At 39.4% G+C, this 241-nt stretch overlaps 1 protein-coding gene across 1 annotated transcript in view; it reads left to right on the top strand.

Annotated features, from left to right (window-relative positions):
- Positions 1-241, top strand: part of LOC106102128 (sodium channel protein 60E) — a 22,389-nt gene that overhangs the window by 17,788 nt on the left and 4,360 nt on the right. Inside the window, exon 27 of the mRNA XM_013281537.1 lies at positions 166-241. This exon is cut by the window's right edge and continues 58 nt beyond it. Within this exon, the coding sequence (XP_013136991.1) occupies positions 166-241 (76 nt within the window). The remainder of the gene's footprint in view (positions 1-165) is intronic.

A 241-nucleotide genomic window follows, 5' to 3' on the forward strand; every position in this document is an offset into this window, starting at 1 on the left:
GTTGACTTCACACATATCTTTGAATTTCTTCGCCGATATGTGCAGGCTGCATTACGATATTTTCCTTCACCGTAAGAAAAAAACATGTAATGGCAAATTTAAACAATAATAGTCTGTGTAATACATTTAACAATCATGAAATTTTGAATAATTTTTAAATCGCAGGCGTAAGAATCGAAGTCCTTCAAACGAAGAGGAGAGCACAAAGTGGTCTCCCGGCGGGGGTTGGGGAGGCCGTCTG

The sequence above is a fragment of the Papilio polytes genome, unplaced genomic scaffold, assembly GCF_000836215.1.
Source record: "Papilio polytes unplaced genomic scaffold, Ppol_1.0 DF823923.1, whole genome shotgun sequence".
NCBI classification, from domain to species: domain Eukaryota; kingdom Metazoa; phylum Arthropoda; class Insecta; order Lepidoptera; family Papilionidae; genus Papilio; species Papilio polytes.